An 11,339-nucleotide genomic window follows, 5' to 3' on the forward strand; every position below is an offset into this window, starting at 1 on the left:
CTGTTTCTGCGCTCAGCGCGAGGTCTGCTTGTCCCTCTCCCTCTGCTCCTCCCCCTGTTCTCTGTCTCTCATAAATAAATAAAATCTTTTTAAAAAAGTTTCTCTCCCCCTCTCCCTCTGTCCCTCCCCATCCCTCCATCTCTTAAAAAAAAAATAAAATAAAATGGAAAAAATCTATTTTGTAACCGAAAAAATAAAAGCTATCTAGAATAAACTTTAAAATATTTAATAACTATTATATATAAAGAAAACTTCACAATTGCACAGACATAAAAGGAGACGTGAATAAGTGATATTATGTATCTTACGCTTGATAGAAAACTAAAGCAAGATTCTTCTGTTTTAATAACCTCCCGCCAAAGACTACCAAGAACACATCTATAGTTGAACGAATGGATTTTTTACTCTTGCACTGTTGGGCATCTGAGTAAGAGGGTGTTTAGGAAGGATTTGTAGGATTTGGGATCGTGCTAGGTGATTTAGGGGAAGGTTTAAGAAAGCCAGAGTTCTCCTCTGGATTGGATACTGTCAGAAGTGGGAGTGTTTCTAGGATGGGATATGTTAACAAATCCTACCTAGACAAAAGCTAAAGCTGTAATTGGTCACGTATATTACCCAAGACGGAGGGATGTTTCATCATTTTTGCGGTCTGGACCATGTTCCTGTCTTCGCTGGTCTTCACATGATCTTGTTTTTGTCTTGATCCCGCCCTGACGTCGTCTGATGTTGATGTACTGTGAAATTGTTCCTGTTTCACAGAACACCACGCACAGCACCTGGACGTCTAGAGGTGTGCCTCACTTTCTCAAGTCTATAAATCCAGTGCAATTGTAATCTTAATTGCCAGTTTTGTATGTGCTTGTTTTATGAAAGAACTTGGCAAAACATATCTAACTTGGGTATCTGGACAAATAAACAGAGAGGGCTTAAGAAACCAAAAACGAAATAGTACTGTGAAAACAAAAAAAGGCATAAGAAGAAACGGTTGATAAATCTACTACAAAAAAATAAAAGTCACCGTTTGGAAAACAAACCACGAACTAGGAGACAGTATCTTCCACGCATTTGAGGAAGGGTTGATGTCCCAGTAAAACAAACAAGCAACTCTCCTTACCAATAACATAAAAAGAGTAATTTTCGGAATAGTTTTAATTTTTCACAATAAGAATGTACCACCGAAAAACATTTTCGAGAAAAAAAGACCAGGACTTGAACACGGAGAGGCGGGGCTCGCAGAGACTCAGAGGAGCCTCCCGGAAGGACTACGCCTCCCAGGAGCCTCTGCGCTGATCGTCCCCGGCCTCCCGATAGGCTCCGCGCGCTTTACGCGCCAGCTTTGGCCTTAGCCAGCGAGCGGCGGAATCGCGGCGGAGGATGGAAAGCAGCGACGAGGTGGCGGTCGAGAAGTGCCGCGTCCACTTGCGCCCTGGCACGCTGCACAACGCCCCCCGCGCCACGCTGCATCTTCTGCCCTGCGAGGTTCAGGTTAACGGGCCCGCCCCGGTGGAGCGCTTCTTCACCCCAGCCATCCGCCAGGGTCCGGATGGTGAGTGTTCAGCGCGGGACTACGGCTCCCGGCAGCCCCCGCGCCCACGCCGCGCTCTCTTCGGCGAGGAGCGGCGCGAGGACTCCTGGGGATCGTGGTCCACCTGAGGTGGCGGGAGGGCCCCAAGGGGCTTGACCCGCGAGGCCTGGATCAGGCCCTCACCGAGACCCCGCGCCTGCTTCCTGCAGGACTCGAAGTGTCGTTTCGGGGCCGCAGACTACGGGGCGAGGAGGTGGTGGTGCCGCCCGGCCTCGTGGGATACGTGACGGTGATGGAAGAAAAGGGAGAGGTGCCGGTGGGGAAGGATTTCTCGGAAGGTTCGTCGAATGAAGATGAGCGAGCGGAGCAGGAGCTAGCGAAGCCCCCCGAGCCGCTGGAGCGGGACTTTGTGAGCACCGGGGGACAGGGGCTGTGAGCACCGGGGGACAGGGGCGGAGGGGGCTTGGGGCGGCAGCGGTGGCCCCGATGTTGAGCTGGGCCCTTTCCTCAGGACCAGTTTATCGGAGCTACTGCCAGTTTCAGCCGCTTCACACTGTGGGGCCTGGAGACCATCCCTGGTCCGGATGCCAAAGTGCGCGGGGCCCTAACTTGGCCCAGCCTCGCTGCAGCGGTGAGTGGGTGGATGGGCTCTCACTCTGACAGCCCCATGCATTACCCTGTGACTTCAAGGTTATTCCCTGGGTTGTTCAGAATCTTGCCCGAGTGGACTTGGAGCTTCAGGGCCTGGGAGCACAATGGGGCAGATGGAGCCTGGGTCTGAATGGAGGATTAGACTGGTCGGGGGCAGTGTGGTTTCCCCACCCCTGACCTGTCTAGAAGGGGGTTATCATTATGAGTAGCTTGGTCCCACCTAGAGTATGTGGGCCACCCAGTCACTGTATGTCAAAAATCCAACAGTAGAGGTGACTCCTGTTGCAGATTCACGCACAGGTGCCCGAGGACTGAGAACCTGAACTTGACATTGAAAGTCACCAGTCCCTCCGCCCTAATAAGCCAGCTCTTCATTTTGGAACCGCGGATTCCATCACCGCCAATAAACAAGCTCTTCACAGCACCTGTGAGTTTGTGGGCACCTTGGGAGTCCCCCAACTGCACTGCCCCTTCTCCCACAAGAAACTTTCATGGCTCTGGCCCATAGAAACAGTTTATTGCCAAGGAGCAGTGAGGGCAAAGAGGCCAGAATTTTGCAGCCAGGACCCCTCCCCCCCCAACTCCTACTTTACAAAAGAAATTTTTACAGCCACTGGCCCCCTGTACAGAGTGCACCCACTCCCCCACCCCACCCCCATCCCACTGTACACAGCTGCCTGGCTCTGTCCAGTCTCGGGTTCACAGCAGGCCCAGACCTGCAGCCGGCTGACCTTGGAGCTGATCTGAGCCCTGAGCTTACCCTGGTGCTAGGCACCAGCTGCCCCTACCAGGCCTGTCCTCTCCTTATGGGGCTGTCCTCAGCCCCACCTCCCTTGGTGTGCCTCTTGGGGGCCCCAGTAGGGGTGGGATGTGCGGTCAGGCCCAGTTCTCCTCTGTCGCCACTGCTGTGGCCAGTGTCCGGTCACCACTTTCCCCTCTTGCTCCAGTCCTTGGGAGTGAAGTGCAGACACTTGGAGTCGATCCGAAGGAGCCTCTTGAGCATAGCTCGTTCGTGTCCATCCACGATGTCCTCTGACAGTGTGAGGATATACTGGCCCTGGATAGGAGACAGGGGCCAGAGGTCAGCCCATGTGGGGCCCGCGCTCTGCGGCCCTACACGCACCTGTCTCCCCTCGCCTGCCTCCCTACCTTGTAGTAGTTGATGAGGTTGAGGTATTGTAGAGTGGAAATGACATCCTCCTTCTTGATGCTGGTGATTTCACTGATCTCGCTGTGGGAGGGCAAAGATCAGGTCCTCTGGAGGCCTTCGTCTCTGCCCCGAGCCCCCAGGAACCCCAGGAGTGAGGATGGGCCATGCCATGCACCCCCAGGGGAGGAGGGAGGGCCGGGCTCACTTGATGGTGATCTGTGGCCTCTCCCCGCTCTCTGACTTCAGCCCCATCAGGATCTCCAGAATGGTTTGGGACCAGTAGCTCCGGTAGGATAGGAGGCCAAGGTCTGAGAGGGGCTTCTCAGGAGTCCCCGTTTTCCCTTCCACTTTAGAGAGTTCGTAGCCTACAGCAAGGGAGCAGGAAGGGGTAGGTCAGCGATCACACCTTCGTGCAATCGACATTCCAGAACACGAGTTAGAGAAGTAAACTGCCTGGTTCCCATCTCAGCCCTGCCACGTGGGGCTTGTCTGCTTCGTCTGTTTCCCTGTAGAGAACTAATAACCATTCATTCTTCATCTCTGTGCTGCAGAGGTAGGTACTGATGGGAACAGCTATAAACCTAGGGGAGTGCAGAGAAAATGGGAGGAAAGGCAAGTGCCTCTGATTCTCATCATTCCAGACTCTGGCTGTCTGTGAGAAGGGAAGGCAGACCCCATGTGTGCTCTACGCCCGAGGATATTTGGCTCGGCAGTGAAATCAGTCCCCCTAGCTGTGGCCCGCGGAGCATCAGCGGCTCCAAGACCACACTGGCCCAACTAGGTGTTGACGGGAAGCAAAGAGAGAGGCACCAATGCACTTCCTGGGTCAGAAGGTGGCCATTCCTCAGCAGGTAACAGACCTCTCCAAGGGTTCTCTCCCTCTGACTGCTCTGCCCTCCTCCACCCCACTGAGCAGTGACCAGTGAGCCCCGCAGGCCCTGTGGAACCTTATATAGCTTCGTGTCTCTTGGCAGAATCTTCATTGTCCCTCAGGGTCCTGGGGTGTCACCATGACCTCTAGAAGCCCTTCTTCACCCTCAAATCATAACTATGTTGGGTCACGGCCCTTTCTGCCCACCCCTCCCAATCTTTATCAGCCAGCCTGGCCCAATTTCCTGTGACTTCCACTGAGCAGTCTAGCTGGGAGAGGGACGGAGAGGCTGCTGCTTTAGAGAAAAACAGCCTGGAAGGGGGAGGAGGCGCACCTGGTTCCTACTGAATTCTGCTGGGCCCGCCAGCACCTGTGGAGTCCTGACAGACCATCTGGAGGCCACACTCGCCTCAGCAGGGAGCTCCCGGCCCCTCCCTGGCAAACATCTACCTGCCATCAAGTACTGCCCACAGTGGATGCTTCTGGAGCACCTGTCCGCTCCTGCGGGGCAGGACCGAGTGCCTCGCGCTGGTGACCTTGCCCACACTCTGTCTCCACTGAGGTCTGACCTTCAAGGCTTAGATTCATTTTAAGTGTCTGCCCCTCCTACCAAGCTGAGGGCTTTCTGAGGATGGGACCCCATCCTGGCTTCATTCTGTTAATAAAATTCCTCAAATGGACCGTGACCTTGATCAAGTCAAGCCTCTGTGTCTTCACCCAGCAGCTGAGGCTCCCCCTCCTGTCTCTCAGGTCAGGGCTTGATTAGCCCAAGGGTTCCACTGAGTGGCGAGTTGAACGGAGTGGGATTAAGCTGGTGGGAAGCAGAAGGGGGCAGCCGGAGCACACGGAAGAGCTCATGTACGAAGGAGTCGAGTCCCTCACGGGCTTCACGAGATGGATCTGCCTGAACCCAAGGAGAAGCAGCCAAAGCCATACGAGTCAGTGCTTCCTCGTTTTTGCCGAGTTAACAGCATTTCGAACTTCCGCCATCTGCAAGGCTCAGGCCACAACTAGTGAAACGAAGCACTGCTCCTCGCTCAGGAATTTGTATGATGGCCCAGAATCAGAGAGACAAGCAACAGGGGCTCACCTCTGCCTTCTGTCCAGGAGCAGATGAGTCAGAGTTGGGGAAAAATTGGGTGGTACTTAAAAACTTTTGCCAAGGAAGAACGAGGGGCTGCAAACCCAGCCCAGATAGGCAGGGCAGTCACCCTGAGCATGGAGGAATCCTTGGGCAAGTGCTAGCTTGCTTTCTGGCCAGCCAGGCAGGGCTGACGATCACAGCAACCTAGCACCTAGGGGAGGTGTGATGGCAGCCCTGGTCCCAGGCCTGGCCCTGCAGGGGCCCACCGCCAGCTGAGCTCGCAGGTACTCACTGAACTCGATTAGCAGCTTGCCGTAGCCCCGGCGCTGGTAGGGAGGCAGGGTTAGGATGCAGGCCACGTTGTAGTCTTCCGTGGATTCCTTTTCCTGGAAAATGGGGGTAGGTGAGTGAGGAGGGGCCACGGCTCCGGGCAGGGCCAAGAGCGGGTCTGGGTGAGTGCTCACCTTGGAGAAGTAGCCCACGATGTGGAAGCCCTTACAGTCATACTCTGTCATGACATAGAAGAGGAAGGGGTCTGTGTCATAATACAACGTCTTGTGGTCGAGGAAACACTTGGCCAAGAGACACAGGTTCTGGGAATAACTCTGCAAAGGAAAAGGCTCGTCACCGCTCTGGGTGCCCTGGCTTAAATGTGGCCGTTCGGTTTCTCTACCAGAGGCTGACAGGGGGTGACCCTTCCTCCCTGGCCCCCGACCCATTCTCTCAGTCCGGCTGTCCCTGGCACTCAGGCACAGCTACTTCTCAGTGTCAAGGAGCCCGTGTACCCGCTCCGGGAGAGCGTCTGCCCAGCTGTCTTGCTGGGGAGCTGGGGCTGGTTTACCCCGTTCCCCACACCTCCACCTAAGGCCTGCGGGGCAGCGTCCACTGCCCTCTGCTGTGGTGGGTCCAGGAAGACAGACTGTGCCGGGGTTTAGGAGAGCAGCTCTGCCCTGGGTGACAGTCTAGGAATCTGCCTGTCAAAACCCACAACACTCTCCTGCCTACAGTCCCACCTGGAAGCTGATCTGTCCTACAGCGGAGAGAGAATATTCTGAAACTGAAAGTAACAGCTTCAGGAACAAAATAATTAATCCTGCTTCACCTCCATACCTACATCCTCCCACCCATCAGCCTTGGCTTTTTAACCAGCTGCTGGGCGCTGCCATCTGGGCGCCTGAGTCTAGTAACAGAACAGGAGTGAAAGCAGCACATCCTTCCCTCGAGCCTCGTCAGCACCCAAGCCAGAGCTCTCCCCCGCAGTCCAGGATGCCTGCTTCTCCCCCACTGCCTTCTATGCCCCAGGAATGGTCTCACAGTCTCAAGAATACATCCAGATGGCTCCCTTCTTCCTTCCCGCAGCCAGTAACTAAGGCAGGTTTGAAGCCCCAAACCTGCAGTGACCCCTCCCCCTCCCCCAACTGACCTTCTCACCACCCGAACTCTGTCTCTTGGAACAGTCTTGCCTCATCCTCTCTGCCTTTCAGCTGGAATGATCCTGACCTTTCATACCATCTGTACATCCAACCCCACTGCTTGGGATCCCCTGACCTACCCCATCCTTCATGTCAAGGATCAAAGACCACCTCCTCTGGGAAGCACTGGGGGCCATCTCCGGGTCCTCATAACCCACCCTTTGTTTCGTGACCCTTATCCCCGGGATCTAAGTGGACGTTGGCAAATCTGTTTTTCCCACGGACTATGAAACTCAGGAGATTTTGGCTAATTACTGGTCAGTGTATCTCCCGATACCTGCCTTATAGCCGGAATTCAACAGAAATGGGATAAACTAATCTGTTGGCCAGACTGCTCTGTATTTTCCTGAGCAGGAAAGAGCTGTGCATTTCACTTCCCCCAGATCACCAGTGCCGATGACTCCCCACTGCCCCTTGGCCACAGACCTTGTTCTTACGGCCGTCAATCTCAAAGAAAGAGATGGTGCCCTTGCGGTAAATCTCGTTGCCCGGAGGATGTCGCAGGTCACACTTGGTCTGAGGAAGAGAGGAGGATCAGAGGCAGGGGCTGCGTGGGGGGGGGGGGGTGGTAGGAAAGCAGCCCCCCAGGACTCCTCGTACCAAGTGACGCTGCAGACACTTGAGGCTGCGGCCGTATTTGAGGCAGAACTCGCAGAGGTAGAGGACGGGCAACGTGGTGAGCTCCTGCGGGTACGGGGAGAAGTACCACGGCTTCAGGCGGTGCCGGCCCAGCTCGATGCACTCGATGTTCTTCATCCGGGTGACAATGTCGTCGTGGCTCCGGTCCGACACCAAGCTGCCAGTCATGCGTGGCGCTGACGGTATTCCATCGGAGCTGTCCTGGGAGTCCTGCCCAGGGCCGGCGGAGAAAACACCAGATTACAAAAGACAGCTCAGGCAGGACACCTGACAGCGCGCATAACCCTTCCGCAGCTTTCCTTGTTCAAGCCTAACAACCACCCAAGGGGGAGGGGAGGCTGGCACTATATTATATCCCCCGCTTTCCAAATAAAAGGAAACTAGGAAAGTTCTCAATTGCGGTTTGAAAGAGAACACTAATGACTGACCCGAACCAGCTCTACCTGGCTCCTAATCCTACCAACAATCACTGCTACCACCTCTTGGTTAGCTATTAATTAATGTTTACGTGTTTGTTTTTAAAAACGTTATTTACTCATCAGAGAGCAAAGCAAGGGGAGCTACAGGCCGATCAGACAGGAGGAGAAGCAGACTCCCCACGGAGCAAGGAGCCTGATGCAGGACTCAATCCCACTGGGATCATGACCTGAGCCGAAAGCAGATGCTTAATCGACTGAGCCACCCAGGCACTGTTTATTTATTATTTTTTATAATAACCTCTACACCCAAGGTGGGGCTCAGAACCCTGAGATCGAGTGGCACACTCTTCCGACTGAGCCAGCCAGGTGCCCCTTCTTGTTTCTTTTTAAACCCATCACTAAACTCTCCATCCTGCTATGTTCCTCCTTTTCACCCAGCTTCCCTCCTCCCCAGACCTACCTCGTCAGTGCCCAAGCAATTTGATTTTCGCTTCCGTCCTGGCTGAGCTGCCACTGCCCTACGGGCTGATCCATTCTGCAGGTAAAATGGTGAGAAGAGAACGGAGGGTGGTGAGAGGAGCCTGAAAGGGGCTGCCAGAGGGAAAAAGGAAGAAGAAAAGGGTCTGGGGGACTCACCTGGGGAAAAACCGAGGCTGGAGCTGTCTCGCTGGGCACTGGAGTTGCTGGTGAAACCACCTCCACCTTCCGTTTCTGCAGAGAGAAACCAAGAAAGGTGGGTCAGAAGGTAGAGAAGGTGGGACCTCAGAGGAAAGCAAGGTCCCTGGAATTGCTGAGGGTACCGTTGAGCGGTGGTTGGGCTGCAGGCAGGAGCTGGAGGAGAGCGGCTGGTCAGGCTCGCCACCGGGAATGGCCTCCCGCTCCTTGGGCAGGTTGAAGCGGAGTGTGATCTGGACCGGGATTGGCAAGGTCTTCCCGCTGGCCTGGGCGGAGGCCGGCTGTAGAGATAGGTCCAGGGTCTTCCTCTGGGGTGGGGATGGTGGTGGGATGGGAAAGGGGAGTAGGGGCCCCTCAACGTGGAGTAATCAAGCCCCACCCTCTGCCCTCTCAAGGACACAGGAATAGCTACTGGACTCTGGAAGCTACAATTTTGCCCCCATCCTTTGCAAGCTGAAGCCAGAGTGGAAGGGTGCAGACTTCTACCCATCCAAAAGCCCCTGAGGCCAAGAGATGAGAAAAGTAGGAGGCAGGAGAGAAAAGGTGAAGCAGGGGACCTACTCACCACCTCTCTCTCTGGAGAGCCGGGGCGAGACCCAGGAAGTCCGTTCTTGGTGGGGGTCTTGGCCTCTTTCTTGGGGAACTGAATCTTCTTTAGGTCCAGCCGCTCGTGGGTCACCCATTCATCCAAGCGTTTGTTGACTGCAGCAGTGGGGACGGCTCAGGAAGGAATGCCAGAGGCTGTCTCCCAACCCCACCCTGCCTCCCTACCTCACCCCAGCCCAGGACTCACAGTCAATATAATGGACGTAGAAAAGCTTGCGGCCACTGATGTCCTTCACGCTCAGGATCTCGGCCAGGGCTGTGGGAACGACACAGGCAGGAGCCTTAGTCGAGCCAGGCGATGAGAATCCACCCTCCTAAGACCTGATCTCCTCCCCCAGGCCGGATCCCTAAGCCCCAGCACTTAGAAGCTTTCACCCGAACCCCCTTTAGTCATCAAGTGCCGCCCCCTCCCCAAGCCCCGCCCTATCCATTGGAGAGGCAGAAAGCCACGCCCCTCCTGGGTATCTGCGCCCCGCCCGCCCCAGGATTATAGAGGCCCCACCCCCTCCCGGGGGTTCGGTTGACTCCCTCCCGCCCCTCGCCCTCAGGTTCCTTAGCCCCGCCCCCCGACGTCACTCACGCCACTCATCTTCGTTGTCCTGGTTCCGCCGAAGCACGGGCAGGCGGCAGCCCTCGATTATCTCCCCCTGGGGAGACAGCGCGGCGCCAGGGTCGGCTACTGGGGGGCCTCGGGTTCTACCCACCTCCCCTGGCTCCCTCCGCCCCGCCCCGGGCACCGGACTCACCACCTCCGCCATCTTCCCTCCCTCCACTGCCACTTCCGGCCCCTCTGGGAGACGTCACTTCCGGGGTGCAACGCGCCGTAGGCCCGCGCCTCTTGAAGCCGCTTTAGAAGAAGACTTTTGAGAGACAGCACTGTCCAGCTGGAAGCAGGCAGCCGTGCCGTTTGGCTGGCGGGAGAGTGGGGTGTTTTAAGTTTCGGTCCGAGTCCTGGGCGGAATCCCCGGGGCGCGCACAACGATTGGAGGAAAGCTGAGTCCGTCACGTGACGCCCACCGGGCGCGACGCCGGTCACGTGGTTACGGCGCGAGTCACGTGGGAACAGGTTTGTGCTTCGAGGATGACCGGGCTCGGGCGTCTCCTAGTGGCAGCAGGAGGCGTCGCCAGGAGGAACTGCGCGTGCTTGGCGCCGGGGGGCGGGGTAGGAGGTATCTGGGGGGAGTGGGGGGCTGGGGAAATGGGCGGGACTGCGGACGGACCTGGCGCGGGGTGGTGTGTGGACTTCCTTTCCTCGGGATGGGGATCCAGATGTTTCAGTTTGTTGTTTTGTATATTAGATTGTTGTTTTGTATATTAGATTTATTTTAAAAATAATGTTCATGCATGCATTCAACAGATATTTAGTGATCCTCTAGCATGTGCCAGGCATTGTTCTAGGAGCCCATAATACATTAATGAATATGGTGTAGAAGCCTGGCTTCATACATAACAAGTGTATTTAAAATTAAGTTATTTAGTATATGAAAAAGTGTTACGTGTAATGAAACCGCTCCCCCCCAAAAACTATAAGCCAAAAGACATGGGTAAAGAGGTTGCAGTTTTTTAAAGATTCATTTATTTATTTGACAGACAGAGATCACAAGTTGGGGGGGGGGCAGGCTCCCCGCCGAGCAGAGAGCCCGATGGGCCCTTGATCCCAGGACCCTGAGACCATGACCTGAGCTGAAAGCAGAGGCTTAACCCACTGAGCCACCCAGGCACAGAGGTTGCAGTTTTAAATAGAGTGCTCAGGGCAAGCCTGGCTGTAACTGTATTATTTGACCAAAGCTTTAGAGGGGCAAAGGGATGAGCCAAGCAGATAATCTGGGAGGAAACTGTCCCCCTCAAAACAGACCATGATAAAGGGGAGAAAAGTATGGTCTCAGACCATCAGGAGTAAATGTGTACAGTGAACATCTTGGTTGATTGTCTTGAAGACCAGAGTTGAGCAAACTGGCCTATGGGCCGAATCCAACCCTGTTCTGGTTTCCCTACAGCCAGCCAGTGGGATCACTTTTATATCTGTTAATGGCTGGGAGAACATCAAAAGAAGACTATTTCGTGATACACGAAAATTCTGAGGTTCAAATACTCCTCATTTACATTTTATCTCTGAGGCCTTTTACATTAAGCGTGAATAATTGTGCCTGGGATTTGGTCCATAAAACCTAAACTACTTAACTGCCTGGCCCCTCACAGAAAATGTTTGCCAGTCTCTGCTTTATAGACTCTTGTGTTGTCTGTTCA

At 54.9% G+C, this 11,339-nt stretch overlaps 2 protein-coding genes across 7 annotated transcripts; one reads left to right on the forward strand and one right to left on the reverse strand.

Annotated features, from left to right (window-relative positions):
• Positions 1 to 1,315: 1,315 nt before the first annotated feature.
• On the forward strand, positions 1,316 to 4,882 carry RNASEH2C (ribonuclease H2 subunit C). Of its 3 annotated transcripts, XM_080815387.1 has the most exons (6): positions 1,316 to 1,546; positions 1,735 to 1,934; positions 2,037 to 2,156; positions 2,465 to 2,603; positions 3,968 to 4,177; positions 4,424 to 4,870. In XM_080815387.1, exons 1-4 carry the CDS (start codon positions 1,375 to 1,377, stop codon positions 2,489 to 2,491), a joined length of 519 nt encoding a protein of 172 aa, XP_080671513.1. In that variant the 5' UTR covers positions 1,316 to 1,374; the 3' UTR covers positions 2,492 to 2,603; positions 3,968 to 4,177; positions 4,424 to 4,870. The 3 variants fall into 3 exon arrangements, with proteins under 3 accessions (XP_080671513.1, XP_080671511.1, XP_080671512.1); XM_080815385.1 differs by having other exon boundaries at positions 3,968 to 4,882; XM_080815386.1 differs by lacking the exon at positions 3,968 to 4,177 and having other exon boundaries at positions 4,428 to 4,882.
• KAT5 (lysine acetyltransferase 5) lies at positions 2,674 to 10,100 on the reverse strand. 4 transcript variants are annotated; one of them, XM_080815382.1, is made up of 14 exons: positions 9,839 to 9,863; positions 9,673 to 9,739; positions 9,280 to 9,348; positions 9,052 to 9,188; positions 8,612 to 8,767; positions 8,448 to 8,522; positions 8,272 to 8,346; positions 7,354 to 7,602; positions 7,180 to 7,269; positions 5,746 to 5,886; positions 5,574 to 5,667; positions 3,532 to 3,691; positions 3,326 to 3,407; positions 2,674 to 3,233 (listed from the first exon to the last, which is right to left on the reverse strand). In XM_080815382.1, the coding sequence occupies exons 1-14, from the start codon at positions 9,848 to 9,850 to the stop codon at positions 3,099 to 3,101; spliced, it is 1,542 nt and encodes a 513-aa protein (XP_080671508.1). In that variant the 5' UTR covers positions 9,851 to 9,863; the 3' UTR covers positions 2,674 to 3,098. The 4 variants fall into 4 exon arrangements, with proteins under 4 accessions (XP_080671508.1, XP_080671510.1, XP_080671507.1 ...); XM_080815384.1 differs by lacking the exon at positions 8,612 to 8,767 and having other exon boundaries at positions 9,839 to 10,100; XM_080815381.1 differs by having other exon boundaries at positions 9,673 to 9,863.
• Positions 10,101 to 11,339: the final 1,239 nt, after the last annotated feature.

Source organism: Martes martes, assembly GCF_963455335.1.
Source record: "Martes martes genome assembly, chromosome: 10".
Taxonomy (NCBI): Eukaryota; Metazoa; Chordata; class Mammalia; order Carnivora; family Mustelidae; genus Martes; species Martes martes.

Coding starts and splice junctions, on each gene's coding strand:
- RNASEH2C (XM_080815385.1), top strand. CDS start 1,375: ATGGAAAGCAGCGACGAGGTGGCGGTCGAGAAGTGCCGCGTCCACTTG. Junction 1,547..1,734: donor CATCCGCCAGGGTCCGGATG/GTGAGTGTTCAG, acceptor TGCTTCCTGCAG/GACTCGAAGTGTCGTTTCGG. Junction 1,935..2,036: donor AGCCGCTGGAGCGGGACTTT/GTGAGCACCGGG, acceptor CCCTTTCCTCAG/GACCAGTTTATCGGAGCTAC.
- KAT5 (XM_080815381.1), bottom strand. CDS start 9,850: ATGGCGGAGGTGGTGAGTCCGGTGCCCGGGGCGGGGCGGAGGGAGCCA. Junction 9,349..9,672: donor GGACAACGAAGATGAGTGGC/GTGAGTGACGTC, acceptor TCGTTCCCACAG/CCCTGGCCGAGATCCTGAGC. Junction 3,692..5,573: donor CAAGCTGCTAATCGAGTTCA/GTGAGTACCTGC, acceptor CCCTTGCTGTAG/GCTACGAACTCTCTAAAGTG.